Source organism: Arachis ipaensis, chromosome B05, assembly GCF_000816755.2.
Source record: "Arachis ipaensis cultivar K30076 chromosome B05, Araip1.1, whole genome shotgun sequence".
Taxonomy (NCBI): domain Eukaryota; kingdom Viridiplantae; phylum Streptophyta; class Magnoliopsida; order Fabales; family Fabaceae; genus Arachis; species Arachis ipaensis.
This window is the reverse complement of record NC_029789.2, coordinates 18038326-18040059: the sequence shown is the minus strand read 5'-3', so window position 1 is coordinate 18040059 and position 1734 is coordinate 18038326. Positions and strand designations below refer to the sequence as shown.

Genomic DNA, 1734 nt, shown 5'->3' with positions numbered 1-1734 from the left:
TGAGGAAAGTGGGATTACTGTAACTAATTCCAGCATAGCCCAGCATCTGTGATGAACATCTGCAAAAAATTCACAACAATTAAGGGTGAAAAGAGCCTTAATGATGGTGAATTCCAATAGTCAACTCAAAGAAAAGGGTATATATAGGAATAGTTAACTTACCCTATGACCCCAAGCAGGGAAATTTTGGAAATGATTGAGAAACTCAGTGGAGGAACCACTCTTGATCTGCAAAAACAAGATGAATTCATATAAATCCATCAAGTGTTGATGTTTTTTCACAATGTATTAACCAGATAGGAAAAATTAAAATTTCTATCTCATGACAATGCCATTATGCAAGATAAGTTGGCCATTGTTGTATATACTTTCATAAAATTCAGAGTGGGAGTCTATTTTCTCAACAAAATTGACTGAAATGCAGGCTTCCCCAATATTCTACATCCTTATCTTGCTGCAAATTCAGAATGTATGTCACACCCTCTTCCTTCCTGAGGTGATCGATGTCTTCATGTTTCTGTGGTTGGGATCCCACAATGAGATTGTCAGTTATAAGTGTGTAATTCAAACCTGAAATAAATCAATCACAGATTGCATCAGCAGCAGAAATCATATTACTGTGCTATGCATTTTATATAATAGCCCCAAATTAATACAGCACTAACTGTTCCTTCTAGCACCTTATACAAAATGCAAGTAATTAACAAAGGAAACCCATTATTATATCAAACAGTTGTCAGTCAACTAACAAAGAGGGAAAAAAGAGGAAACTAACCCAGATCGTGGTGATACTCATAAGGATTCCTCATCATCCTCTTCATAGCAAAATTGTAATCTTCCATTCCGTCCTTGGATTTAGAGGCAGCGGTATTGCTGGTGGAGGGTTTGTGCTTCTTCTCATCAATGCCACTTTCTGATAGCTTCTTGCAGCATATCCGAGTGACAGGACACGATTCAAAAGCAGCGATGTCCAGAGGGGCAGACGACAGCGTGACAGCAGAAGCAGAAGAGGCGACAACCCACAAACGACAACGAGAAGCATCGATGGTGACAACGGCGACGACGGCTTCGCGCAGCTCCAATGGTGACGACGGCGACGGAGCTGGCAGTGACGAGGACAGCCAGGCTCCCCTCCACTGGCAGCGACGCTACTCCCTCGCGAGCTCGTCTCTCTCTTCCCTCACGTTATTACTCTCCCGACAGCGACAAGACGGCGGCGACGGTGGCAGTGACATCCACAGCCGCCGTCTCCCCTTTTCCCCCTCTCCTTCCTTCTCCTTCTTCCCCCCTCTTTCCTTTTCTTTCCGTTTCGTGTGTGTATGGTTTAGGGTCTGAGTGTTTGTGTGTGAGGCGGCTGGGAAAAAATAAAAAAGGCGAGGGTGAGGGTTAGTTAGGTTTTTATTTTTTTTTGTGACTAAATAGAAAAGAAAGAAAAAAAAGAGATAAAACCAAATTAATTGGCTAGAGATATATTTAAATCTATTAGTTGTTGAAACTCACTCCATGGTTGGCTCCAATTCGAGTGAATGTCCGCGACAGAAGCAGCTGCTTTAGCCATACAATCTGCAACATTATTTGCAGTCCTCTGAATTAAAAGAATAGAGACTCTCCAATTCCAATTCATAACCTCCTGTATATGTTTTGCCAAATTCCATTCCGGAATATCTTTACCAAGCATTCTTTGGTTTACCAAGAAAAGAGCTTCTAAACAGTCTGTTTCACAAATAACCTCAC

The 1734-nt window shown here is 41.7% G+C and overlaps 1 protein-coding gene across 1 annotated transcript; it reads right to left on the bottom strand.

The window, feature by feature from the left end:
* On the bottom strand, positions 427 to 1572 carry LOC110271941 (phosphoglucan phosphatase DSP4, chloroplastic-like; the record flags this gene model as incomplete). The annotated part of the gene is given in 3 exon segments (XM_021123648.1): positions 427 to 570; positions 776 to 1148; positions 1501 to 1572. Coding segments are annotated over 3 exon segments (589 nt in total), but the record flags the coding sequence as incomplete, so codon positions are not given.